This window comes from Hypanus sabinus, chromosome X1, assembly GCF_030144855.1.
Source record: "Hypanus sabinus isolate sHypSab1 chromosome X1, sHypSab1.hap1, whole genome shotgun sequence".
Taxonomy (NCBI): Eukaryota; Metazoa; Chordata; class Chondrichthyes; order Myliobatiformes; family Dasyatidae; genus Hypanus; species Hypanus sabinus.
This window is the reverse complement of record NC_082738.1, coordinates 23,730,793-23,757,005: the sequence shown is the minus strand read 5'-3', so window position 1 is coordinate 23,757,005 and position 26,213 is coordinate 23,730,793. Positions and strand designations below refer to the sequence as shown.

The 26,213-nt window shown below is 43.1% G+C and overlaps 2 protein-coding genes across 3 annotated transcripts in view; both read left to right on the top strand.

The window, feature by feature from the left end:
- Positions 1-12,166, top strand: part of LOC132384700 (vitamin D3 receptor-like) — a 211,624-nt gene extending 199,458 nt beyond the window's left edge. Inside the window, exons 11-13 of the mRNA XM_059956074.1 lie at positions 7,885-8,023; positions 10,177-10,225; positions 12,019-12,166. Coding sequence (XP_059812057.1) covers positions 7,885-7,910 — 26 coding nt within the window. The 3' untranslated portion in view covers positions 7,911-8,023; positions 10,177-10,225; positions 12,019-12,166. The remainder of the gene's footprint in view (positions 1-7,884; positions 8,024-10,176; positions 10,226-12,018) is intronic.
- LOC132384701 (uncharacterized) overlaps positions 1-26,213 on the top strand; it is a 44,667-nt gene that overhangs the window by 11,866 nt on the left and 6,588 nt on the right. Inside the window, exons 2-8 of one of the 2 annotated variants that reach the window (XM_059956075.1) lie at positions 12,832-12,893; positions 15,324-15,417; positions 15,989-16,114; positions 17,262-17,411; positions 20,805-20,984; positions 23,222-23,303; positions 25,180-25,328. In XM_059956075.1, the coding sequence (XP_059812058.1) occupies positions 12,832-12,893; positions 15,324-15,417; positions 15,989-16,114; positions 17,262-17,411; positions 20,805-20,984; positions 23,222-23,303; positions 25,180-25,328 (843 nt within the window). Of the gene's footprint in view, positions 1-12,831; positions 12,894-13,382; positions 13,513-15,323; positions 15,418-15,988; positions 16,115-17,261; positions 17,412-20,804; positions 20,985-23,221; positions 23,304-25,179; positions 25,329-26,213 lie in introns of those variants that run through there. The other variant, XM_059956076.1, reaches the window with a different exon arrangement.

Genomic DNA, 26,213 nt, shown 5'->3' with positions numbered 1-26,213 from the left:
ACTGCTACAACGTGTTTTTAATCGTTATTAATATACATCACCACTGCCAATGCCTGACACCCGCCAGTGCGCGCTTTCTTTTAATTCTTCGATCCATGTTAGGCTACCTATGGAGTAACCTTCAACCCAACGTCTTTTTTTCGGAGTTCAAAATGTTTTTGTTGCATGCAGAAATGTAATTTCGTTTTCTCTGCAGGAGTTCCTCAATTTCATAAATGCAACACATTATAGTTTGTTTATACATAGCATAAAGGCAAAAAAAAACCATTGTATGCAGTGTTATTTCATTTTAAATGTCAAACAGGTTTTGTGGCTCCCAGTGTTTTCCTTTCTGTGGGAAATGGGTCCATATTGGCTCTTTCAGTGGTAAACATTGCCGGTCCCTGCCCTATACCCTTGAATTGCCACTTACAGAGAACTCTGGGCTTGCAGCCCAAGGTCTCTATGTACATCAATGCTCCTTAAAGTCCTGCCATATACTGTATACTTTCCTTATAGTTTTGACCACCCAAAGTGCAACTCCTCACACTTGTTCAGTTTAAACTCCATCTGCCCACATTTCCAACTGCGGTATATCCTAATGAATCCTCTCACAACCTTCCACATCTCTGCTAATTTTTGTATTGTCTGCAGACCTGACAGATACAATTTCATCCAAATCATCCACCTCACAAGAGGTCTGAGCGTTGATCTTTGATATATTGACCTTCACCATAGAGGAAGGCAATGTAATGTTATTACATGTTTCCTTCCTTCTGATTGCAATACAACTCTACCTAACCACCTGATGTACCCATGTATTCTGCTGCCGTTGTGTTAGGGATTTTATTGCTGTACTGCCACCCAGTGGCAATGTGCAATAATCACAGCTTGATGAATTAATTCTAATTTATGAAGACAGAATCATAGATGAACAGCTCAAAAAGGGGGCATTCAGCCCATTGTGTTCATGTTAGAAAAAAGTGAATTTTAATTCCAATTCTCAGATCTCAACCCTAGACCCGAGTATTTCTAAAATACAGTGAGGGTTTCTGCACCCCCACAACTCTTTCAGGCAGTGAATTCTAGAACTTCATTACTCATTGAGCAAAAACAAAATACTCATCTCCCCTGTAGTTTTTGTACCATTTAAATTTATGTCCCTTCATTACTGACCTTTGAAAGGAGAGAGAGGCACATCCTTAATGTCTACCTTGTCATTTTATACACCTCCATTCTCAGAATTTTGTTGCAGAACAAAATGCCCAGCCAAGGTAGACTCTTCTCCTGAGGAGGAATTTATTTAGCCAGAGAGTGGTGAATCTGTGGAATTCTTTGCCACATTTAAGACAGGGGTTGATAGATTTTGGATTGGCCAGGGCATGAAGGGATATGGGGAGAAGGCAAGAGATTGGGGCCAAGAGGAAAATTGGATCAGTCGTGATGAAATGACAGAACAGATTCAATGGGCCAAATGGCCTAATTCTGCTCCATATTTTACGGTCTTATGACTACAATTCTATGTCTTGGCAATATCCTATGCACCCTTGCTCATCTTGTTACTCTTGACCAGAACTATACTATACTGTAACTGTGACCAAAATAGTGTATTGTACAATTCTCCCTGCTTTCTATCCTATGCCAGGGCAGATATTCCATAGGCCTTCTCTATAAAACAGAAGTCTGTAAACATGAACTGCAAGACCCTTACATTCTACACTCATTGTGCATTATGCATTCCTTAACTATATTTGTTCTCTAAGTGTAGTACTTCCCCAGAATGAATTTCATTTGTCACTCGTATGCTGACAAAATCTATTGATAGATTCTTTCTGCAGCTCACAAGTTTCTTCCTTGTTATCAACCACACTACTGGTTTTGGTACCACTGACAAACTTCACAACCACAGCCCTAGATTTAAGTTCAAGTCACAGATGTTGACCATGAAAAGCAAGGGACTGAGCTCCAAGGCATTCAACAGCATACTTGCCTACAGTTACTAAAACTCTGACCACCACTCTTTGCTTTCTCCCACTGAGGCTACGTCCACACCAGTCCGGATAAATCCCTAACCAAAGCTTTTTCTCTTCATTTTAACCCTATGTCCACTCTGAAACAGTGTTTTCCTCCTCCGAAAACAGAGCTTTTCTAAAATGCCCTCCAGAGTGTGTAAATCTGAAAATGCTGCTTGGCTGGAGCAATGTGGACAGGGTAACCGGAGACTTCTAGAAACGCTGTCATGACGTGCCGGAACAGATGGCGGCAGTTCATTGTTTTCTTGAACGCAACCTGACAATTTCAGAACAGGCGGCAATGAGACTGAAACCAGAAGAGTTAGAAATGTACTCATGGCGAGATTCGACCCCAAACATGTAGTGCAGGCCTCAGAAGCATGTCTGCATCACTGTTATCTTGTATTTCCATACAATGTTACATTAGGCTGTTACACATCTATTGTCAGAGAAGTACTTGCATAAATAGATAAACCACCTTCATACGAGCAAGGACAGAAAACAGGGCAAAGTGAGTATACTTATTTATTCAGTAAGTTATGAGTCGAAGTATTTGGTGAGTACATTTCTAACTCTTCTGGCTTCAGTCTCATTGCCATCTTGCCCAAGCAGCATTTTCAAATTTACACACTCTGGAGGGCATTTTAGAAAAGCTCCGTTTTCGGGGGAGGAAAATGCCGCTTCAGTGTAGACGGGGGGTCAAAACGAAGAGAAAAAGCTTCAGTTACGGATTTTTCTGGTCCAGTGTGGATGTAGCCTGAGACAATAAAAATTCAACTTTCCCTTGGATCACATGGGTAATCTGCCATGTGGGTGCTTAATCAAAAGGCTTGCTATTATCTGTTGTTTATACCAGATGTGCTAACCTGAACCCTGAGTTATCTCCTCATTCAATTAGGTAGGTGTGACCTTTCCTTAACAAATCCGTGATGTCTGTGTGGTTAACACACACACTTCTCTAAGTATCATCCCTTGAATGTTCCCTACAATTTCCCCACTACTGACATCTTCCCTGTAGTTTCTTGATCTATCTCTTTCTCTCTTTTTAAACAACAGCACCAATTTAGCAACTTGTAATCCTCTGATACCACACTTGGAGCAATGAGCATTGGAAAACGTTGGCAAAACACACAAAATGCTAGAGGAACTCAGCAGGCCAGGTAGCATCTATGGGAAAAAAGTATGGTTGCCATTTTGGGCCAAGACCCTTTGCCAGTCCCGCTGAAGGGTCTCAGCCTGAAACATTGACTGTACTTTTTTCCCCCATAGATGCTGCCTGGCCTGCTGAGTTCCTCCAGCATTTTGTGTGTGTTGCTTTGGATTTCCAGCACCTTCAGATTTTCTCTTGTTTGTGATTGGAAAATACTGGCTTCCTTAAAAGGCTGGAAAGGATTTTATCTGGGAAAATGCTGGGCCATATGACTTTTTTCCCTCTCTTGCAATATTTCACATTCTTCCTCCTTTTCCATGAAGACGTGTAAAGTGTTCATTCAGATCTTTACATTCACTTTGCAGTTTTGATCTCTAAAAGAGCCCAGTCTTTCCTTTTATAATTCTTACCCATCCTGTATTTATCTTGTTTTTCTTTGATTTTCTCTTCGTATACACCCTTTTTGCCCCAATGTCCCATTCATTTAGCTCTTGGTATCTGTTCTGCTTTATCCTGTTTTGTACATTCTTCAGTAGTGGTCCAGAGTTGAATTTTGCTTCCTCTTTATAATGGATTTGCATTTACTATGAAACCTCATTACTTTTTGGCTGTCCTCCAATGCACTGATTTACTTACTGTAAATCTCCCAGACATCCACATCCCAAATGCAGTGCAAAATACTACCCCTGGAGCCAATCTGACTATACTATGCACTAATAGAGGAGGAATGAACAAATAAGAACAGAGAGAGAGTTACTTTCAAGACAGTCTACCTCACCCTAGCCAGATCTTGCCCAAGCCTGATGAGTCAAGGCCACTCTAAAGTCTGGCATACTCAAAAGCAATATGCCACTCCGCTTGCACCTGCATTACTTGTGTTCCCCCTTTCTAATGAATCTCTCTTGCTGATTGGTCACTCCTCAACTCAGAGAAACTGCCTTCAAAATCTTGATTGCTGTCCTGATTAAAAAGTAGCTCTCTTCACGCACCCCTGGTGTGGATTGTCCAACTCAGTGTATTATAATACACTTTCATCAACAGATCAGGTCACCTTGAATGCTTCGATTCCAAACCATGGAGTAGTGAGGCAGAATTTGAGCAGATCACAACTCTGTTTGGCTTAACTTGTTCAGCCCATTGCAGACTAATGATAATGGCCATAAATTCTGTGTAATAGACAGAGAACCCACTGGTCAGCCTGATCCCCACCAGGGAGTACATATCCCAGAGCCCACCCAATTACCAACTGGGTCTTTAGAACCACCTGTGAAAATAGACAAAAAGAAAAGATACTGCTGCTGTAAATGACCAGACACCCTCTCACCATCCACAAGACCCTGTCTATACCCCAGTAACATCAAACCTATTTCCATAGCTAGAAATTTCCAGAGTGGAGCTCCTGGCCAGGCCACATTTGGGCTAATCCATAAATCCAACACCATACTCCCGCATATATTCCCTAATTACTTACCCAAAACATTTACCAACTCTGCTAGTATATTCTCAGCAATCCATTAAAACTGAATATATCAAATGGGACACACCCACCTACTACAAAAGTCTAGAATGCAAGGCTCGTTTTTTCTCTCCACAGGTCAAGAGGCACCTCACCTAATTCAACCCCCAATGCATCTCTCACTGTGGTTCAGAATGGTCCACTACCGATTCTATGTGCACGGGCCTGTAGAACATCCAGCCTCTATAAAACTGAATAAGCTGCCTCCCCACGGATCATACAACCATAATCCAGACAGGAGTGTATTAAGTGTGATGAGTTATCAATAGAACACACCTAGAAGCTCTCCAGTCATACCCAGCCACACAGCACATAAAGTTAATGACCTGCTTTTATTTATCCTCCAAAATCTTTATGTCTCCAAGTCAGTCTTGCATCCAGCCATAGCCCCAAATGTTTAAACACAGGAACCCTAAACAGCAAACCCTTTGCAGAGTAAGGTGAGTGTAATACGTTTTGACTTAGTAAAATTTAAAGCCCCAGTCCAAAGACCATTCTTCCATTGCTGATAACACTGTTTGCACAGGCCTTACCACATATGGCTCTTTTCAACAGAGTCCCATCATCAGCATATAAAGCCAAACCAAACCCAGGGCAAACACCATCAAAAATATCATTAATCATCAGATTAAACAATTTTGGATCAATGGCACTACCCTGGGGGGTCCATTATCCACCGAAAACTGATGACACTTCTTCATCCACCCTCACTCTAAAGGACTGGCCAAACAAAATAGCCAATATCCAGTTGCAAAAACCTTCTACCATTACCAAGCTTCCTAAGTTTAATTAAAAGCCCCTCCCTCCATAGTATATCATAAGCTTTTTCAATGTCCAAAAACACTGCAACTACTGATTCTTTTACTGTAAAAACTTTCCAAATATAATTTCCCATTACTACAAGGGCATCATATTATGATCTCCCTTTATGAAACCCACATTGGTAGTGACTAAGTAATTCTCTCTTCTTTAAAGCAAACATCAGCCTTATTACATTATTTTACAGAGTGAAGAAATGAGAACAATAAGCCTGTAGCTATTTGGCAGTGTTGGATTCTTCCCAGGTTTAACCACAGGCAAAACCACAGCCCTTTACCAGTCTCCTGGGAGCATTCCTGTTATTTCCAGACCTTTTCATAAAACATTTTCCCCAGTTTACCCTCTTGAAACACCATTTAGTACCAGAACACAAATTCTGACAGTGAACCTTGTCCCCTACAATACACAAGACTGGGAAATGATCACTCCCCATACAATCAGTTATCACACCAAAACCTAAAACATATGCTTTAAATTCCTGTCTGTTGGCTACCAGTCTTCTTGCATTCCAATGAAGAACTGCACGTTGATCAGAAAAGAAAATCTAATTTTTTAAGAATCAATATCTCACTGGATGCCTCACCTCCCACACTCCCTGCCTGCACAACCTCAATTGATGGTCTTCCTCCAGCCAAAGCCCGGTAGGTGTCTGTTATAACCCGACACCCATCAGATATAGAGGAATCAAATCTTTAAAGAAGGAGGACATCTCAGATGTTCTGGAATGGAAAGCCTCTAATGTGGCAGAGACGGAGGAACTGAGAGAAGGGATTAGCGTTTTTACGTGTGACAGGGTGAGAAGAGGTGTCAAGACAGCTGTAAGAGTCAGTAGGTTTATAAAAGATACTGTATCATTAGACAGTGTGTCTCCAGAGAACACAGAAAAAGAGCAAGGTCTTTATCTGTGAGTTCTTGGATTTTACTATGTAAAGCTACAATCCAACAGGTTCACCATAACATACTCTAACTGATCTACTGGAAGTTCTTGCAAACTGGGTTGCAGCAGAGATTAGCAGCAATATGAAATACATGAAAAATGCAGACGGATAGGTTTCTTGTGATTAAAGGAATTGAGGGATATGAGGTTAGTGGTAAAAATGGTGTTGCAGGTAAGAAGCAATGAATAGCCTCCTACTTCTTTGCCTTATATTACATGCTCATAAATGACTGTGATGCTGATCCCCTTGGCAACAGTCTGTTTGCACATGTTACAGAACGTCACTGATCTCACTAAGAAACAAATGCAGTTTCAATCTTGGTCATCTGACAGCACGGTTCCATTGACTGCAGCTCAACATTTTATACAATCATTCCTACACAGTTCTGAACAAAATACCTCTGTACCTGGGCCTCTGTACCTCCCTCTGCAACTGGGTCCTTGACTTCCTAACCAGAAGATCACTATCTGTGCAGATTGGAAATAGTATCTCCACTTCACTGACAAACAACAATTGATGCACCTCAGGGATGTGTACTTAGCCCACTGCTCTACCCTCTCAACTCCCATGACTGTGTGGCTAGGTACAGCTTAAATGCCATCTATAAATTTTTTGACAAAACAACTATTGTTGGCAAAAACTTCAGATAGTGACAAGAGGGCATACAGGAGCGAGATATATCAGCTAGCTGAGTGGTGTCGTAGCAACAACCTTGCACTCAACGTCAATAAGGCCAAAGAACTGATTGCAGACTTCAGAAAGGGGAAGGTGAGGGAACACACACCAATCCTCAGAGGGATCAGAAGTGGAGTGAGTGAGCAATTTCAAATTCCTGAGAGTCAATATCTCTGAGGACCTAACCTGGGCCCAACATATCGATGCAGCTATAAGGAAGGCAAGGCAGTGACCATAGTTCATTAGGAGTTTGAGGAGGTTTGGTATATCACAAAGCAAATTTCTACCGAGGTACCGTGGGGAGCATTCTAGCTAGCTACATCACTGTCTGGTGTGGAGGGGCTACTGCACAGGATTGAAATAAGCTGCAGAGAGTTGTAAACTTAGTCAGCTCCATCATGGGCAGTAGCTTCTGTAGTATCCAGGACATCTTTAAGGAGCAATGCCTCAAAAAGGCAGCATCCATCATTAAGGACGCCCATCACCCAGGGCATGCCCTCTTCTCATTATTATACTTAATGTAACTCAGGTTTTCTCCTTCTATATTTATCATGTATTTTATTGTACTGATGCCATATAGTTAACAAATTTCATGACATAGGCCAAACTTGAGTTGTTTTGTCTGGTGGGGAGGCTGAGGGGAGATCTGATAGAGGTTTATAAGAACGTAAGAGCCACAGAGAGGGGAGAGACAGTTTGTTCAGAGTAGAAATTTCTAATACTGGAGGGCATGCACTTAAGATGATGGGGTAGATCGAAAGGGAATGTGCAAAGTTTGGTTTTTTTTTTACACAGAGTGTGTCTTTGGTGGTCGTCGTTAGATTACATCTGGAATTTCCAGTTGGCGGACAATTTCCCTCCATGCTGCTCTGACATATTGGGAAATCATGTACTCGGCAGGTTACAGCAGTGGTTTGCCTTTGCCTTCTGCTGGGTGAGTTTAAACATAGAAATGTAGAAGACATACAGCACAATACAGGCCCTTCGGCCCACAAAGCTGTGCCGAACAAGTCCCTACCTTAGAACTACCTAGGCTTACCCATAGCCCTCTATTTTCCAAAGCTCCATGTATCCATCCAGGAGTCTCTTAAAAGACCCTATCATTTCTGCCTCCACCACCGTCACCGGCAGCCCATTCCACACACTCATCACTCTCTGTGTAAAAAAACTTACCCCTGATAACTCCTCTGTACTTACTTCCAAGCACCTTAAAACTGGGCCCTCTCATGTTAGCCATTTCAGCCCTGGGGAAAAGCCTCTGACTATCCACACGATCAATGCCTCTCATTATCTTGTACACCTCTATCAGTTCAACTGTCATCCTCCGTCACTCCAAGGAGAAAAGGCCCAGTTCACTCAACCTATTCTCATAAGGCATGCTTCCCAATCCAGGCAACATCCTTGTAAATCTCCTCTGCACCCTTTCTATGGTTTCTACATCCTTCCTGTAGTGAGGTGACCAGAACTGAGCACAGTATTCCAAGTGGGGTCTGACCAGGGTCCTATATAGCTGCAACATTACCTCTCGGCTCTTAAACTCAATCCCATGATCGATGAAGGCCAATGCACCATATGCCTTCTTAACCACAGAGTCAACCTGCATAGCAGCTTTGAGTGTCCTATGGACTCGGACCCCAAGATCCCTCTGATCCTCCACACTGCCAAGAGTCTTACCATTAATGTTATATTCTGCCATTATATTTGACCTACCAAAATGAACCACCTCACACTTATCTGGGTTGAACTCCATCTGTCACTTCTCAGCCCAGTTCTGCATCCTATCAATGTCCCGTTGTAACATCTGGCAGCCCTCCACACTATCCACAACACCTCCAACCTTTGTGTCATCAGCAAACTTACTAACCCATCCCTCCACTTCCTCATCCAGATCATTTATAAAAATCACAAAGAGTAGGGGGTCCCAGAACAGATCCCTGAGACACACCATTGGTCACCGGCCTCCATGCAGAATATGACCCATCTACAACCATTCTTTGCCTTCTGTGGGCAAGCCAGTTCTGAATCCACAAAGTAATGTCCCCTTGGATCCCATGCATCCTTACTTTCTCAATAAGCCTTGCATGGGGTGCCTTATCAAATGCCTTGCTAACATCCATATAAACTACATCTACGGCTCTACCTTCATCAGTGTGTTTAGTTACATCCTCAAAAAATTCAGTCTGGCTCGTAAGGCCTTTGACAAAGGCATGCTGACTATTCCTAATCATATTATGCCTTTCCAAATGTTCATAAATCCTGCCTCTCAGGATCTTCTCCATCAATTTACCAACCACTGAAGTAAGACTCACTGGTCTATAATTTCCTGGGCTCTCCCTACTCCCTTTCTTGAATAAAGGAACAACATCAGCAACCCTCCAATCCTCTGGAACCTCTCCCGTCCTCAATAATGATGCAAAGATCATTGCCTGAAGGAGAGCCCAGCAATCTCCTTCCTCACTTCCCATAGTAGCCTGGGATACATCCCATCCGGTCCTGGTGATTTATCCAACTTGATGCTTTCCAAAAGCTCCAGCACATCTTCTTCCTTAATATCTACACTCTCACGCTTTTCTTTGTGACTTTATACATGAGCTTTTAATTTGATACTATCTTTTATTTTCTTAGTTATCCAAGGCTGGCTCTCCCCACACTTACTATCCTTACTTTTGACTGGAATATATTTTTATTGAGCACTGTGAAAAATTCCTTTTAGCACAGCTAAAAATAACTTTACTTATCTTGGTATCAAAATTACCAAATATTTTAACAACCTGTATAAATATAATTTTCTTTCATTAATTGAGTACAGGCAACAAGCAATATCTAAATGGTCTCCTATGACATTATCATTAATTGGTCATATTAATGCTGTATGTATTCCAAGCAATCCCCTCTTTTGTTCCTAAACTGTTCTTTGATAGAATAGACTAAAATTTTATCTTTCATTTGGAATAATAAAAATCCTAGACTGAGTAAACCTTTACTGCAGAAATTTTAAAAAGTATGGTGGTATGGCTTTGCCAAATTTTAGAATGTATTTTTGGGCAATTAATATTTATTATATCTCTTTTTGGATTTATTTTTCAGACATACATGACTGTCCCTTATGGGTGCATTTGGAGAAAAACTTGAAGGGGTATTCTTTGGCCTCTTTACTGGCAGTTCCTCTTCCATTTTTGCTTTCTAAGATTGGTAGTTGAGATCTTAAGCCTATTATAAAACATACTTTAAGAATTTTTTTTCAGTTTCGTAGATCCTTTGACTTTAATAACTTTGTTCTTTCCAGTAAACTCCATCTCAATTATTGTTTTAAACCATCAATTTCCAATCAGACCTTTTCAATTAGGAAAACCAAAGGAATAATAACTTTTTTAGATTTGTTTATGGGCAATTGTTTAATGTCTTTCATTCAGTTAGTGGATAAATATGACCTATCTAATGTCCACTTTTTTAGATATTCACAAATTGGGAATTTTCTATGTAGTTTACTTCAAGATTTTCCCTCAGCTTATTCAGAAACTTATTACCCCTCAACCATCAGGAAGGAGGCACAAGAGCCTCAGGACCCACACCACCAGGTTCAGGGACAGTTATTACTTCTTAACCATCAGGAAGGAAGTACAGCCGCATCAAGACCCACACCACCAGGAAGAGGAACACTTATTACCCCTTCAACAATCAGGATGGAGGTACAGGAGCCTCAGGACACACACCACCAGGTTCAGGAACAGTTATTAAACCTCAGTCATCAGGAAGGAGATACAGGCGTGTCAAGACCCACACCACCAGGGTCAGGAACAGTTATTACCCCTCAACCATCAGGAAGGAGGCACAGGAGCCTCACGTCCCACACCACTAGCAACAGGAACAATTATTACCCCCTCAACAATCAGGATGGAGGTTCAGGAGCCTCAGGACCCACTCTACCATGTGCAGGAATCGTTATTACCTCTCAACAAACAGGAAGGAGACACAAGACCCTCAGGTCCCGCACTACCAGGTTCAGAAACTGTTATTACCCCCTCAACCATCAGGAAGGAGGTATAGGAGCCTCTGCACCCACACCAGCAGGTTCATGAATCCTTATTGCCACCTGAACCATCAGGGAGGAGAAACAGGAGCCACAGGTCCCACACCACCAGGTTCAGAACTGTTATTACCCCTCAACCATCAGGATGGAGGTACAGGAGCCTCAGGACACACACCACCAGATTCAGGAGTAGTTATTACCCCTCAACCATCAGGAAGATGGTACAGGAGTCTGAGGTCCAACAACACCAGATTCAGTAACATTTATTAACCCTCAGCCATCAGAAAGGAGGTGTAGTAGCCTCAGGACCCACACCACCAGGGTCAGGAACAGTTATTACTCCTTCAACAATCAGGAAGGAGGTACAGGTCCCTCAGGGCACACACCACCAGGTTCAGGAACAGGTATTACCCCCTCAACCATCGGGAAGGAGGTACAGGAGCCTTGGGGACCCACACCACCAGGTTCAGGGACAGTTATTACCCCTCAACCATCAAGAAGGAGGTAGAAGATCTTCAGGATCTACTCCACCAGGTTCAGGAACAGTTATTACCGCTTAACCATCGGGAAGGAAGTACAGGAACCTCAGGACACACACCACCAGGTTCAGGAACAGTTATTACCCCTCAACATTCTGGAAAGAAGCACAGGAGCCTCAGGTCCCACACCACTAGGAACTGGAACACTTATTACCCCCTCAACCATCAGGAGGGAGGTACAGGAGCCTCAGGACCTACACCACCATTTTTCAGGAACAGTTTAAAGAGATCACCGCCTCTTGCAGTGGATGACCAGGATGTCTAAGTGTCTTGCTGTGCTCTTAGCGCTCCAGAAACGCCTGCTAGCCTGCCTTCTCGACCGTTGAACCACTAATCGGTCTCCTCTGCTCAATCTGCCAGGGCCAGACTTCACACGCTGGGATAGGCAGATCCCGTACCTCACCGAGGGTCGAAGACCCGTCGGCTACCCTCACCTGGTTTGGCCCGTCTGCTGAGACGGTTTACCGGGGTGTGGCTGCTGCGCGTGTTACAGCTACTTGGAGCCGCAGGTGAGAGCTGAGCGCCAGGTGGGGACCAAAGGTGGACGAGCTGCCCTGAAAAAGGGCACGGCAGGCCCCTCACCAGAGGTGCTACCCCTCCCTAGACACCCCCCTTTTGGTGGTAGTGAAGCCAAACACTACAGGAGTATTCAGGGGACTCTTAGATTGGCACATGGTTGTGCAGGAAATGGAAGAATGTGGACATTATGTAGGCAAAAGGGATTAGTGTAGTTGGGCAGTTAATTACTAATTTAATTAGTTTGGGATATTATTGACACATGGTATCAAGCCACTACCTGCCCCATTTTTGGAAAAGTGTTGTTCCCACATCAGTCACCTCAAAACCCACAAAACTGGGGTGGAAGCAAGTGATCCTCAATTGCAAAGGACTACCTGAGAAGAAGATTGTTGATACAGTATGTTTACATTCGTATTAATTGTACTGCATCAATCAGTTCTGTCTAAATTTTTAAAACTAAGCACATAATCTGTCATCTGGAAAAAAAAACCACTCTTGGTAAACCGCAGAGTTGAATATTAAAATTCAACAAGGACCAAACAGACAATCGAAAAGTTCCGCCCACTTCCTAACACACCAATAAAGGAGGTAGATACGTTAGAAGCCACTTGCGAAACAAGACGCGAATAAAGTATATTTTGTTTTCCTGTTCAGGGCATTTCAACACCGGGATGTTCGCAAAGAAAGTATCTGCGTTACGGATGATTTTCCTGGGGGTTTGTATTGTTTTATTAACGTTTTCTGTTGTTTTTTTTTAAAGAGTTTCATAACACAGCGGTTTGTGTTTAGATTTAATTGCAACAAGTTTTTTGCTAAATTGAACACGGGTTTCTGAGTTCTTTTGGAGAATGCAGTCACATAAATTAAAACACTGTGATATTACAGGTGTGTTGGTGGACGCTCGTCAGCTGGCGAATATTTAGAGAGTCAGGGTGAAAGCAGATGACGGGGTTATATGAAAAAGTATAGCTCAGGGTAAATAGACTCGTTATCCTTCAGATTTTTCAGCGTATATGTTGCCCATGTGAACGTTCCGGAAATCTATTGCTCTCGGGTGGCTTCCGTCGGTCGTAGTCACTGGGAGTGGCCTCTCCAGGGCGCAAGCCCGGGCAGAGTTGATGGGGAGATCCGTCTGTTTCCCATGCAGTGGGACCCCCCCCCCCACCCCACCACCCCACCCCACCCCACGCTAATGACAGGTCCAAAGGAACAACGAAAGGCGATACAGTTTTGGTGGCCAGCAACATCACAGGAGTTGCCATGCCGGCGCTGCGTACCGCTTTCGGGACTCCGACTCCGGATTTTTCCTCGGGGTTTACTCCCGAAGCCTTTCCTGTGAGCGGGTATAGCCGCAAGGCAGCGGAGGTTTGAAATCGGAGCTTTCCGTCTCCTAGATGAGCTACCATCCGTGGTTAACGAGCCCCATCTGCCCGGAGTTACTGGTTTTAAGGTGCCCTTTTTCCTGTCGGTGAGAACAGCTCTGCCGGGCGTAAGAACTATGCCGCGCATGGAGGCCAGGAGTTGGACTTGGTTGTCAGGCTGTTTGAGACACACGCCATTGTTTAGCAGTGGGAACTAGACTACCCTTGGAGCCTCTATTTCACCGATATTGTACTTGTAAACGGAAATGTAAATCCATAGCGAAAAGGGAGAGGGAAGAACGGAAAAGTTCCCGGAATTGGGTGGCGTTTTGCAACTGCAACAGGCATTCAAAAGTAGCTTCAATTTAATGTACAGTAGTTTAATGTTTATTAATTAATGCACAAAAGACCCGTCCGCACTCAGCACAGAGAGGCTGTTATAAGGGCTAGTGTTGGGTGGGTAGGGGCAAATGGGGTACTCACTCAACAGTGAGGTGTGTGGCTTGAAGCTACACCCTGATTGGCACGGCGAGCGTGAGCATCGCTGGGGACTGCCAGTATCTGTTCCATGTGTTGACAATCTCCCTCATCACCAGCAACACACACAAAATGCCCGAGGAGCTCAGCAGGCTAGGCAGCATCTACGGAAACAAGTAAACGGTCGATGTTTTGGGCTGAGACCCTTCATTAGGACTTCATCCCTTATCACCGTCCTGGTTGTGGTGGAAGCTGGTGCTGCCAGTCCCCAGCAATCTCCCCACTCACCCTGTTCCTCGTGTCTCAGTGCTGTGTGACTACACCCCTGGCCCCAACCACCCATCAGCAGTCTGTCCACAGGAAGCCTTGAGATGACTCAGCACTGCAGGGCACAGTAGCAGGCGCAAACGGGTTGGACGGGGATGCGCATCTGGTTCCTACCAAAGTTCCTCTTTGTATACAGCTCTGGCAGTTGATTCCATTAACCCTCATTTCTGGGAACACACCCTGAATGCTTAGTGGAGTTTAGAAGACTGGAAACCTACTGGATTCTGAGAGGGTTTGAGAACTGCAGAGAGTTTTAAGCTTGAAGACCAGCTAGGAAAGTGGCACTGAAATGACGATTGGCTGTGATCTTACTGAATGGTGGAGCAGGTTCCAGGGCCTGAATGGTCTCCTTTCAATTCTCTCTTAAGGGTCATAGAACACTACAGCACGGAAACAGGCCCTTTGGTCCATCTAGTCCATCCCAAATTATTATTTTGCCTAGTCCCATTGACATGCACCTGGACCATAGCCCTCCATATCTCTCTCATCCATGCTCTTGTCCAAATTTATCTTAAATGCTAAAATTGAACCCACATCTGCAACTTCTGCTGGCAGCACATTCTCACCAGGCTCCAAGTGAAGAATTTCCCTCTCATGTTCCCCTTAAATATTTCACCTTTCACCCTTAGCCTATGTTGTTGTTAAGGTTGTGAGGTGCAAGAAGACTGGGATTGTCTAGAGGATTTAAAGGGTGGGATATTAATCATTGTGTGTAGAAATTTACATTGGACCTCTTCTGAACCATCACTTTAAACAGGTGCATGTAATACAAGGGACATGGCTTTGATTATTATTGGGGGGGTGAGGAGTGAAGGGTTAAGCAGTGAGATATGAAAGGATCATTTCACAGAGTACCCTTAAAGTGAGCAGACAACCCGGTGAGCCAGGGGTGAGTGTCCAGTATCTGGCACTTGTGGTAACTGCACAGTTGAAATATCTGAATTTAAATCTAACTTCATTGTCCATTATTTTCCTTTGCAGATAATCTTCAGTATTCTGTTCAGGCACCTGAACAGTTCATGCAGTATCACAGAGTATGAATTTAAGGACATCTGTTGTCCAAAATGTGAACCAGGTAAACCTGAATTCTACATGCCGTTTGAAACAAAGAAGTGATGTTTTATGGATTTTGAAGCTGGTTCCTCAGTCTGTGAGCAGCATTAGGGAGGGTTGATTTATCAGTGATGTTCGGGATGTTGCAAAAATTGACCGCATGTATTCACTACCTCTATTTACTCTAAAGCATTGGTGTTGGCCATTGACTGTTTTGGCTTACTAACTCAGTGGTGATCTGTGAGCCTCCCAATTGATCCTGCACTAGAAAACAGCTCCTTTTATTATGTTAAGGGTGCCCAGATTTAGTGAATTGATGTCATGGACAAATTAATAAAAGAATCTTCTAAATTCAAGCCCTAAATTGCAGGCCATCAATATCAAACTTTGGAGCTTATGATGCTATTCTTGCTGGAGGCTCAAATGACTCCTGCTTTGTGCTCTTTATGAGGAACAGGCTGGCAGAGCAAAAACTTTGAGAGACTCTCTCCATCATATACTCTCTCATTCCTGTCCTCATTTTTATTCCTCTAGCTGCTTTGGTTTTGAGTTCTTTTTGTGTGCCTTAATAGTTAACTCTCACTCTTGGCTAGGTTCGTATGTTGAAGAACACTGCACAGAGTATGGTGGAACAATTTGTCATTCCTGCAATACTGGTACCTATCAAGACAGTTTAAATGCAGATGAGGACTGCCTTAAATGTACCATTTGTGGAGAAGGTGAGCCATCTAATAACCTGGCCATCTAATAACCTGACCTGGCTGCAGTATTACAGAGAATGCTGGCACAACTAAGTTAAGTATAACAACTTGGAACAGTACAGCACAGAATGGGCCTTCCGGCCCATGATATTGTACCTTCTATTCTAACTTTCCCTCTCACGATGCCCTCCAGTTTTCTTTAATCTATGTGCCTATCTAAGGGTCCTTTAACTGTCCCTATTGTATCTGTCTCTACCACCATCCCTGGCAGCATGTTTCAAGTACCAACCACTCAGTCAAAAAAAACCTCTGACATCCCTCTCTAAACTTTTTCCACTCGCCTTAAAAGTATGTCCTCTGGTATTAGCTATTGCTGCTTTGGGGGAGGGGGAGAAAAAGGTGCTGGCCATCCACTCCATCTATGCCCTCATAATCTTAAACACCTTTATCAAGTCACCACTTGTCCTCGGTCGCTCCAAAGAGAAAAGCCCTAGCTTGCTCAGCCATTCCTTATAAGACATGGTTTCTAATCCAGGCAGCTTCCTGGTAAATCTCCTCTGCACCCTCTCTAACACTTCCACATCCTTCCTATAATGAGGCGACCAGAACTGAACACGATGTAGCTTGTGCAAAAGCAACGTGGGAGAAAACTATTAGTGCTTCTGCTAAGGGTGCTACAGAAACTTGGCTGTTGTACACTGAGTAGGAGACACCAAGGTACAACCTTGGGGCAATGGGTGCACCAATGTCAGGAGGGTTGACACGTTTATCGGCCTGTGCCTCACTTAAACCTCTGTTATTGGAACCCTGGCCTGATTTTAACAGGATGATACTCTGTTCACACACATTCTTTCATTCTTGATTTGTCAAGACTTGTTTGACCCCAGTTCCAGTGCAACTAAATGTGCCAGCCATAGTCTGAACAATTCTGTCTAGAGATGGCATTTGCAATCCTAATGATGTTGCAAGGAGTTGAATTAGCATTTCTAAATCCATCCCTTAAAACAACAACCAGGGGCTGTGGCTTAATTCTTCTCCATAGCACTTGGCCCCTGCAGAAAAGACAGCCATTTAGTTGCTGGTTCATAAGGCTGTTAAATACAATTTAACAAAATAATATTGACTGCAAAATATAAACAGGTCATTGTTTTCTGGTCTGATACAGGAACATATGAAATCCTGGCTTGTTCTTCTACTCGGGACACAGTATGTGACTGCACAGAAGGATTCTACTGCACCAATATCACCAGGGACGGTTGTCGGGAATGTTTGAAACATAGGCACTGCCCGCCAGGACAGCAGGTGATCAGGAGAGGTAAGATGTTACCTACACTGTGTTGGACTTGCAGTGACTGGTTCTGAAAATATCCACAAGCTCTCTGATTCCAGTAATTCCATACATTCTTCCAGAGAATACAGCAGGAAATCTGATGTAATCTTTGGCCAGAATTAACCTGTGGAATTTTATCCAAGTGGTCTGGTGTTAAAATGACCACAAAAGAGCTCCCACAGTACTCGTTCGTCCAAACATCTTTCTCAAAATGATCTCTCCCCATATTGAGGTTCCTCCCTCTGCTCTCCCATACCCAAGGCACTTATCTCTGCCTTCTCTCCCACACTGAGGCATCCCCTTACCCTCCCTCCCACTCTCACCTCTACTTTGTGTTCTCAAAATTATTCACTACCCTTTTTCCTATTTTCTGCCCATCATAGGTAATAATACTTTCCACAAAATGGATACATTTGACATCATTAGTGTTAAACTCTGCATGGTTTTTCTGAGTGGGAGAGGAGCAAGGTCTTCTAACAACACACACAAAATGTAAGAGGAACTCAGCAGATCAGGCAGAATCTGTGGGAAAGAATAAGCAGTTGGCATTTCGAGCTGAGGCCCTTCTTTGGGACTGAGAAGGAAGGGGGAAGATGCCAGAATAAAAAGGTGGAAGGGAAGAAGGATAGCTGGAAGGTGATAGGTGAAGCCAGGTGGGTAGGCTGGAGGAGAAGGAATCTGATAGGAGAGGAGAGTGGACCACAGGAGAAAGAAAAGGAGGAGGGGCCTGGGGAAGTGATAGATGGGTGAGAAGAGGTAAAGTCCAGAGTGGGGAATAGAGAAAGAGGAGAGGGAGAGGGATTTTATTTTTAACAGGAAGGAAAAGTCAACATTCATGCCATCAGGTTGGAGGCTACCCAGATAGAATACAAGGTGTTGCTCCTCCACCCTGAGGGTGGCCTCAACTTGGCACAAGTGAGACCATGGACTGACATGTTGGGATTGGAATGGGAATCAGAATTAAAATGTTTGGCCACTGGGAAGTTCCACTTTTGGTGGATAGAGAGGAGGTGCTCAACGAAATAGTCCCCCAATTTACAACAGATCTCACCAATGTAGAGGAGGCCACATTTGGAGCACCAGGCACAATAGATGACCCTAGCAGATTCACGGGCGAAGTGTTGCCTCACCTGGAAGGACTGTTTGGAGCCCTGAATTGAGATAAGGGGGGAGGTGTAGAGGCAGGTGTAGCTGTTTGCCTGGAGAGAGATTTATGGGGAGGGATGGATGGACAAAGGAAAAGTGGAGGGAGTAATCCCTGCAGAGAATGAATGAATGGTGGTGGTAAAGATATGTTTACTCTTCGGATCCCTTTGGAGATGGCAGAGGTTGCAGTGGTTAATGTGTTGGATGCGGAGGCTGATGGGGTAATAGGTAAGGTCAAGAGGAACTCTATCAATATTAAGGCGGCAGGAAGATGAGCTGAGCGCGGATGTTTGGAAAATGGAGGAGATGCGGGTGAGGGCAGCATTAATAGTAGAGGGAGGGAAACCTCATTCTTTGGAAGAGGATGTCTCTGATGTCCTGGAATGGAAAGCCGCGTCCTGGGGACAGGTATGGTGTAGGTGAAGGAACTGAGAAAAGGCGATAGCATCTTTACAGGAATTAGACCATAATACCATAAGATATAAGAGTACATTAGCCCATTTGGTCCATTGAGTCTGCTCTGCCATTTCATCATCTGCCATATCTTTGCCCATTCTCCTAGTCCGTGTAAGTCCTTCTGTAGCCCCTCTGTTTCTTCAAAGCTATTTTCCCCCTCCACCTTTCTTCATATAGTCTGCAAACTTTGCAATAAAGCCTTCGATTCTGTCATCTAAGTATAACATACTTTTGACATTTAAAGTAAAAAGGAGTGGTCCCAATACAGTGAAACGCCACTAATCACCAGCAGCCAACCAGAAAAGGCTCCCATATTTCCCACTCTTTGCCTCCTGCCCATCAGCCAATGCTTTATACATGCTAGAAGCTTTCCTATAATACCATGGGCTCTTAACTTGTTAAGCAGCCTCATGTGTGGCACCTTGTCAAAGAGCTTTTGAAAATCCAAGAACACAGCATCCTCCAATTCTCCTTTGTCTATCCAGCTTGTTATTTCTTCAAAAAAGTCCACCAGATTTGTCTGGCAAGATTTTCCCTTGAGGAAACCATACTGACTTTGGCCTGTTTTATCAAGTGCCTCCAAATACCCTGAGTCCTCACCTTTAACAATCGACTCCAATATCTTCCCAACCACTGAGTCAGACTAACTACCCTATAGTTTCCTTTCTTCTGCCTCTCTCCCTTCTTGAAGAGTGGAGTGACATTTGCAATTTTACAGTCTTCTGGAAACATTCCAGAATATAGTGATTATTGAAAGATCATTACTAATGTCTCTACAATCTCTTCAGCCATCTCTTTCAGAACCTTAGGGTGTAGTCCATCTGGTCCAGGTGACTTGTCTACCTTTAGATCTTTCAGTTTCCTAAGAACCTTCTCCATAGTAGTGGAAACTTCACACACTTCATGACCCCTGACACTTTTGAAGTTTCACCATAATGCTGCTGTTTTCCACACTGGTGCAAAATACTTATTCAGTGCGTCCGCCATTTACTTATCCCCCATTACTAACTCTCCAGGGGTCTGATATCAACTCTCACTTTTACATTTTATGTATTTGAAGAAACTTTTGGTATCCTCTTTAACTTTATTGGCTAGCTTATTTTCATATTCCGTTTTTCCTTAATGAGTTTTTTTTAGTTGCGTTAGCTTCCCAATCCTCTAATTTCCCACTAATTTTTACTCTAGTATATGCCCTCACTTGGCTTTGACTTTTCTTGTCAGCCACGGTTGTGAAATCTTGCCTTTAGAATACTTCATCCTCCTTTGGGATGTACATATCCTGTGCCTTCTGAATTGCTTCCAGAAATTCCAGCCATTGCTGCTCTGCCATCATCCCTGCCGGTTTTCTTTTCCAATCAATTCTGGCCAACACCTCTCCCATGCCTCTGTAATTCCCTTTACTCCATTGTAATGCTGATACGTCTGATCTTACCTTCTCCTTCTCAAATTTCAGGGTGAATTTGATCATTTTATGATCACTCCCCCAAGGGTTCTTTTACCTTAAGCTCTCTAATCAAAATCGGTTCACTGCATAAGACCCAATACAGAATAGCTGATCCCTTAGTGAGCTCGACCACGAACTTTTCTAAAATGCCAGCTCGTAGGCATTCTAGAAATTTCCTCTCTTGGAATCCAGCACCAACCTGATTTTCCCAATCTACCTGCATATTGGAATTCCCCATGACTATGTTACATTGCCCTTTTGGCATGCATTTTCTATCTCCCATTGTAAATTGTAGACCATGTCCTTACTACTGTTTGGGGATCTGTATACAGCTCCCATCAGAATATTTTACCTTTGCAGTTCCTTAGCTCTATCCACAATGATTCCGGGGACAGCGACTCAAACCCAGCGGCCTCTCCGACGGCGGCATCATGAACCGAGAGGCCCCTCCGAGGGCGGCGACTCGAACCGAGAGGCCCCTCCGAGGAGAGTGACCACTTGCTCTCCTCCACGTAGGTTCTATGGACTGTCATATGCAGATTACCTGCTCAGAATATGAATTGAGGGATAAATGTTGGCTGATGTGCTAGGGAGATCTATGCAACTTAAGAGCATAAAGATAAGAGATTCTGCAGTTGCTGGAAGTCTTGAGTAACAGACACAAAGTGCTGGAGGAACTCAGCAGATCAGGCAGCATTCAAGGAGAGGAATGAAGAATTGTTGTTTCGGCTGAGACTCTTCATTGGGATTGGAAAGGAAGTGGGGAGGGAGAAGCCAGAATAAGAAAGTGGGGGAGAGGAGGGAGAAAGTTGGGGAGAAAAGAGAACAAACCAGAAGGTGATTAGTGAAGCAAGGTAAGAGGAAAAGTAGGTATTTGAGGAATGGTAGGATAAAGTGAGAAGCTGGAAGGTGATTGTTCAAAAAGATAAAGGGCTGAAGAATAATGAATCTGATAAGAATGGTCCATGGGAGAAAGTGACACCAGAGGAAGGAGTAAGAGGGGAGCTAGAAAGGGAAATGAAAGAGGGGAGCAGGGGGGAGGGGGTAGGGGGAAGAAGTTACCAGAAGTCAGTGAAATCAATGTTTATGCTGTCAGGTTGGAGGCTACCCAGATGGAATATCTGGGTAGCCCCTCCAACCTGAAAGTGGCCTCATCGTGGCTATAGAGGAGGCTTCAAGAGTGTGACATTCCCTTTGTATTGCTGTGTTGTGTCAGCCCACATGATTCTGCTCAAATTTCTGGAATGGGATTTGAACCCATATCTGATTTAGGAGTCAGAGTAGCCCCCACTGGAACAGGTATGGAGCAGCCTAGGTTCCCTGGGATTTACAGTACATTTATGAAAACCTCAGCCTACTGGCCTTGAATGTAAAGATAATCAGTAGTCCAGAAATGTAAAAGCAAAAGGTAAGGCACATGGTCATTTTGATCACAGCCCTTGCAGATACATCACTCCTTTTGGTGACCTAGCCCTCAGTTAAAGAAATAATACATGCATTTCTCCAGTGCCTTTTAAGCACATTAGTGTTTCATATCATAGAACACGACAGCCCATCCAGACTGTGCCAAACTTTTATGTTGCCTAGTCCCAGAGCCCTCCATACCCCTCCCATCTATGTACCTATCCAAATTTTTCTTAAATGGTGAAATCAATCCTGCATCCACCACTTCCACTAGCAGTTCATTTCAGTCTCACCACCCTCTAACTGGAGTTCCCTTTCATGTTCCCCTTAAATATGTCACTTTTCACTGTAAACCCATGACCTCTAGTTCTAGTTTCACCCAATCACTGGAAAAAGCCTGCTTGCATTTACTCTATCTATACCCCTCATAATTTAGTATGCTCCTATAAAATCTCTCGTCAGTGTCCCATTGTCCAAAGAATAAAATCCTTCCCTATGACTCAGGTTCTCAAGCCCCAGCAACATCGTGATAAATTTTCTCTGCACTCTTTCAATCTTATTGATATCTTTCCTCTAGGTAGATGACCAGAGCTGATTCAAAACGATTTCTAGCCAGTGAGATGCTGCTGATATATTGGTACATATGTGATGTAGCAGCAAAGCATCTGATATGTACACAGCAAGGTTGGCAATATACTAATATTTGGCTGATCCATGTTAGTGACAGTCGAGAGATAAATATTGAAGATAGCTCCTCTGGCATTCTTTGAATTGTGCAAAGGCGAAGGGAGATGGAGCCTTGATTTAATATTTCTTTTGATAACACCAGGCTCCCTTGGTGTCATCCCTGCCTTTAAGGCCAAGTCTCCACAGCGGGTGGCACTTGGACCCACATTATTCTGATTCTGAGGCTGAAATATCACAAAGTCATAGCAGACACTTGTCATGAAGTAAAATCAGAAAATGCTGGAATACTCTGCAGGTCAGACAGCATCTGTGGAAAAACATACTTCAGCTGATGAAGCATTGGTGATCTGAAGCATTAACCCTGTTTCTCTTTCCACAGAAGCTCCCTGACCTGCAGTGTTTCCAGCATTTTCTCTTTTTATTTGAGATTTCCATCAGTGATCCTTTTTATCTGTGGAGTGGACTTGGCAATTAAATCTGATGCACCAGAGTGTGAGGGCAGGGTTCTGATTGGCAGCATTGGGCCTCATTGTGCAAATTGGGGCAAGGTTGTGTTGAATGGGATCTTCACAATGCCTCTCAGTGATTCTCAAACCTGAATCCTGAGACCAAACCTGTGTGTTATTAATTTCAATATTCAGTGCTTTGTATTTCTCAGGAACTTACAGGAGAAACACAGAATGTGGTCCATGTGCAAATGGCAACTGTTTTTCTGAAGGATCATCTGAAAAAGTGACAAAGTGAGTAGGAATCACTGTCAACATTTGCATGTTGTATTACATCATTTTAAGAACTAATGTACCATATGGAGTAACCTCAATTCATTGTTCTACCAGAAACTGGTGGTTAGTTTGTGAATAGTTGCCAGCAGTAAAGATAGAAACCCACACAGTCACAGGGAAAACATGCAAACTTCACACAGACACTCCTAAAGTCAGGAGTTAAATCAGGATCACTAAAGCTGTAAGGAAGCAAGTCTGCTGGCTGCACTACTGTGTCACCCAAGGATGAAAACCTTTAATCAAGGGTCAGTGTAGGTCAGAGACTACATGGGAAATGGGAAGAGCAGGATTTGATGTGTATTAAGAAATGGGGAGAAGAGTTTTGGAGTTCAATTTACAGAAGGTGGAACAATGCCCTTTGTGATCAATATGATCACACATCTGTGTGAAATTACTATGCCCACTGTTTGACTGAAAGGAAAATTTTCTGATTATCTGAAGGCACATTACAAGGGTGTGCAGTCCTGTGGATGACACTGAGCTGTTTGTGTACAGTGACAATTCCATCTGATGTTTAATCAACTTGTTAAGATATCTGAAAAAGAAATGACACATGCATTGAGCATTTCATTAAGAATAATAATAATAAGTACTTTATTGATCCTGAATGGGATATTATTTCATTACAGCAGCAACATATAAAAACACACTTAGCAATAATAATAAATATAATAATATTAACTAACAATAAAGTACAGAATAATATACACAATAATAATTTAACACTATGCAAAAATAATGTACGAAATAATAAAACTGTTGTACTACAAGCAAACACGAGGAAATCTGCAGATGCTGGAAATTCAAACAACAACACACACAAAATGCTGGTAGAACACAGCAAGCCAGGCAGCATCTATAGGGAGAAGCGCTGTTGACGTTTTGGGCCAAGACCCTTTGTCAGGACTAACCAAAAGGAAAGACAGTAAGATAGTTGTACTACGATGTGTGTTCTCCTGTCACACAGAGATGAACTCTTATATATGCTTATTGTATTTGATAGGAAAGATTTTCTGTAACGATCCTTGTGACAGCGGAGCTGAATGAGTCTGTTCCACTGCTTATTCAGTAGGTCATGGAGAGGATGTGCCAGATTGTCCATAATGGATAAGTTTGTTTAGTGATCTCCTCTCCACCACTAACTCAAAATTTTGAGTCTGGTTTGTAGCCAAGGATGGATCCAGCCTTTTTTGATGAGTCCATTTAGTCTCTTTGCATCATCACCACCGATGCTGCTCCCCAACATGAAGCCGCAAAGAAGACTGCTCTCTTTACCACAGACTGGTAAACGATCTCCAACATCCTGCTGCACACATTGAAGGATCTCGGCTTCCTTAGAAAATAGAGTCTGCTCATCCCCTTCTCGTAAACAGCCTTGGTGCTGGTTTTCCAGTCAAGTCTATGGTCGAGGTGAACACCCAAGTATTTGTACTCCTCCACCACTGCAACTTCTTCTCCCAGAATGTATACAGGACTCGTCACAGTCCTCTTCCTCCTAAAATCAATCTCCATCTTCCTGGTTTTGACCACATTCTGGAGCAGGTGATTCCTTCCACACCACTCCACAAACTTGTCCACCAGTCCTCTGTACTCTGACTCCTGCCCATCTCTGATACACCCAACCACCACAGAGTCATCAGAGAACTTCTGCAAATGTCAAGACTCAGATTTATACTAAAAGTGTGAGGTGTACAGTGTGAACAGAAACTGAACCTATATAATTTCTATTTATTTACTATCTAATTTCAATCTAAGACACTAATTTTTGTAGTGACTGTGCTTTGAAATTCTAAAAATTGTAAATGTATTGTAAATTTGTATTTTGATTCTACAGATTGACTGAGACTAGAAGTATCACTGCAAATGCAACAAATGTGGAGTATAATCAAACCACTGTGATAACATTATCAGTCATTGTGGTCTTTTTAATTCTACTTTGCATATTTTTTTCATGGAAACAAATTTTGAAATATTTTGGCTTAAGTAAGTATGAACCTACAAGAGCTACTACGATTGGGATGTTGAACTACTGTATATGACATCCTTATCATGGAAATACCTCTAAGCTTTTAATTGAGAATGAGTCAACAAGATTAGAAAGGATTGGACAAGGGTTTTAGGACAATATCTTTAGGCAGAACCACTACTAAGGAGAGGAGTGCCCAATGAAGCAGTGGAGGCTACCTCAGTAAATATTCTTCAGACAAAGTTGGATAGATTTTTGCATTGTAAGGGAATTAAGGGTTGTGAGGAAAAGGCAGGTAGGTGGAGATGAGTCCATGGCCAGATCAGCCATGATTTTATTGAATGGTGGAGCAGGCTCAACGGGCCAGATGGCCGACTCCTGCTCTGATTTCTAATGTTCTTATGTAAGTGATCATGTGACTTTATTCTGAGTGAGAATCACAAAAAGCAGGACTGTGATCCCAATAAAATGGCAAACACTAAATGTTTGATCCTTGTGGTCAGAGGGATGGAGGGTCACAATCGCAAGAAATTCTGCAGATGCTAGAAATCCAGAGTTACACACAAACTGCTGGAGGAACTCGACAAGCCAGGCAGAATTTATGGAGAGGAATAAACAGTCAACATTTCAGGCCAAGACCCTTCAACATGACTGGATTTTAATTAAAAAATAAAATGCCAGGTACAATAGCCTGATATTCTGAGTGGGATCCTTTTCAAGAGGTAAGTAAAGGGAGTTGTCTGAGAGTTCGGCCCAAGAATTTGACTGTTTATTCATCCATAGATGCTGCCTGACCTGCTGAGTTCCTCCAGCATTTTGTGGATGGGACAGTAGAGCATGAGTGTGGTGCATGGCTAAGTGGTTAAGGCATTGGGTTAAGGCGTTGGACTAGTGATCTGAAG